Here is a 2,615-nt window from a genome sequence, read left to right on the forward strand (position 1 = left end):
GTCACAGCGGCGGGTGAATTAAAGCTTCGCGGTATATCTGCCACCTTGTGCCTGTAGTTAAAAGCGCATTTATAAGAGCCCGGGCTTGCAGGAGTTCTTTGCCTTTTAAAATTCCTGATAGCAGATTCTGAGTTTTGATTCATCGTTTTGCACAGCTTCTAGAATTCTTTCATATTAATGAAATGCCTGTTTTAAAAAAAGGTTTCTAATAATAGAAAAGTGAAAAATACTACAAAGAGACAGATTCATAGACAACCCAAGACTATTTAGAAATTACTTGAGTAAATTTGTGATACCTTCTTTTAAAATAGTCTTTTAAGTTATTCTTCGGTGGTGGACCAACATTATGGCATGTGATATTGTTGTCTGTATGGAAAACTTGAATTTGGAATTTGAATTTTGCAAGTGTGGGTAAGGTCAACCACACTTACATTTAAGTATTCTTTCCAAGAAATAATTTAGCTTGGATAGGGGGACATCAGTGGACATCTACACCCAGTTCTACAAAACTGGATTATTGTAATTTGTGAGATACTTTGTATTCAATTATTTACATTCTTGTGTAATACTGCCAAAAGCTATTTAGTTAAATAAGTCTGTACAGAATTCTGGATTTGGACACTGCTGCACGAGGTAGTAATTTTAGTACTTAGATATCTAGCAACTTGAGTGACATTAATACCATTTCTCTACCCTTATGAGGCATTCATCCTGGATTTCAGCAAATTGATGTCTTATTTCTTAGCCTCAAAGGAAGATATTTCAGTACAAAAAGTTGAGTCCCAGGACCAAGGATCCCATAGTTTCAAAAATATAGTGTTGGTATCTCTTTTTGTCAGGGATTACAGTATACAGGGTGGAATGACTGGAAGTGCCCAGGTATAATGGTCTACTGTCAAGTCCTGAGCTCTGTTTTAAAACAAACAAGTAAGTTTAAAAAAACCAACAATCACCAAACAACCAAAATCAAATGACCCAGAACATGCAGCTTGAAGTAGCATCAGGGCTATCTGCCTGCATGGTCATGAAGAGTTTAAATTATTAATCTAAATTATTAACTTATTGCTGTATTTCCAAATTTACTACAGCAAAATGAAGTTTTACAGAACCAACATCCAGTAGAAATCTTCACATTTATTGACTTCAAGGGAGAAAGATTTTCCAAACTCCCTTTTGCAGAGTTTGCCGCTCAAACTACGTGTATGTGCATATATTGTGTGGAGAGAGAATTAGTTAGAAAGGGTAATAAAGCACTTACAAATAGCATCTAGCTTTTTTAATTGTTGTTCTAGCGGAAGAAAAAAAACAAAAATATCAAATGAAAAGTGCTCTTTTTTCCCAGTTTTTAGTACTCCTAGACTGTGAAGTATAGCAAGTAAGCGCCTACCTTCAAAATATTTTCTCTTTAATGATGGTATGTCTTGAACTATGTTTGTAACATAGAAATCTCTTCAATATTTGTTGTGATGTTTATGAAGAGACCATATGTGAGACATCTCTTTTCAATCAGTAAAGAGAGTTAGAGAAATATGGTGGATGAAAGAATAGCTTTTGAAATACCTGTGTTGAAAGTGAATGGCGAAGGGCATTCCAGCAGTTAATTTTTTGAGCTATTTAGCTGCTTTCTGAAAAAAAAATTAAAAAGTATTAAAGGGAGGACATTGACCCATCCCTAATACAGAAATTTCTTATTTTCAGCAGACACAGAGTTTGGTTCTTTGACCTCTGTTGTCTCAGTCATGAAGTCGTAAATTTCCGTGTAAAAACAGCAGAAGTCCTCTTTGCTTTTAGCGGTTGCTGTCTTTTCAAACAAGTCAGTGACCTCTTGTGCCACAGTCCAAGTACAAAGTGCAAGACTTGCTTTATTTCTTCTTCATTTTCACAGCACAACATAAGATACAAAAGTTTGTTTCAGTCCAAATATCTGTTGCCTTGCAGGCAGAGATGTTCATGAAAAGTCCAAACCCACTAAATCTTGCATCCGCAGATTTATTTCCTATTGCCTTGCAGTGGGAAGAAATTTAACTGGTTTCTGTCAGGATAAGGTTTCATTCCTTAATTACTGAAACTCTTACACAGTCTGTTCCCAAAATTGGTTTTGATTGATGCTGGGATGAATAGAGGGCTAGTTTGTACATTTCATGTACCTGCAGTAAATGTGACCACATGACCTAGCCAACGTTCACTCCAAAACCCAATCCAAAATCACTCTCCATGTTTTTAAAGTTCTTAGACTTTTGTTGTAGTACCTTAAAATATTTCTTTTGCTGCTGCTCCAGTAATTGTCTTTACCTGCCTGACACTGGTGCCCTGCCCACCCTTCATGTCTCTAGTGCTATTTTTATTTCAGCTTTGGCTCTTTGAAAACCTACTTTTCGAGTCAACTTTCTTCAAGCTCCTTCCCACTTTAGAAGCAATGTGTTTTTCTTTACATTTTTTTTCTCCTCTGCCTTTTGATCATTCTCACTCTTTTTGTTTCAAAGCCAAAATACAACTTCTTCATCTCCTATTAACAAAGGGGAAAGACTTGGTAATTTACTAGGTTAAGTTATTCCGTCAAGCTTCCTTACTTATGGTTTATGTCTTGTGTTTTGACTCTGAAGTTTATTCATTGT

At 35.8% G+C, this 2,615-nt stretch overlaps 1 protein-coding gene across 1 annotated transcript in view; it reads right to left on the minus strand.

The window, feature by feature from the left end:
• Positions 1-2,325, minus strand: part of FREM2 (FRAS1 related extracellular matrix 2) — a 124,297-nt gene extending 121,972 nt beyond the window's left edge. Inside the window, exon 1 of the mRNA XM_029960991.1 lies at positions 2,293-2,325. Within this exon, the coding sequence (XP_029816851.1) occupies positions 2,293-2,325 (33 nt within the window). The remainder of the gene's footprint in view (positions 1-2,292) is intronic.
• Positions 2,326-2,615: the final 290 nt, after the last annotated feature.

Source organism: Manacus vitellinus, unplaced genomic scaffold, assembly GCF_001715985.3.
Source record: "Manacus vitellinus isolate BGI_N305 unplaced genomic scaffold, ASM171598v3 scaffold_2_pilon, whole genome shotgun sequence".
NCBI classification, from domain to species: Eukaryota; Metazoa; Chordata; class Aves; order Passeriformes; family Pipridae; genus Manacus; species Manacus vitellinus.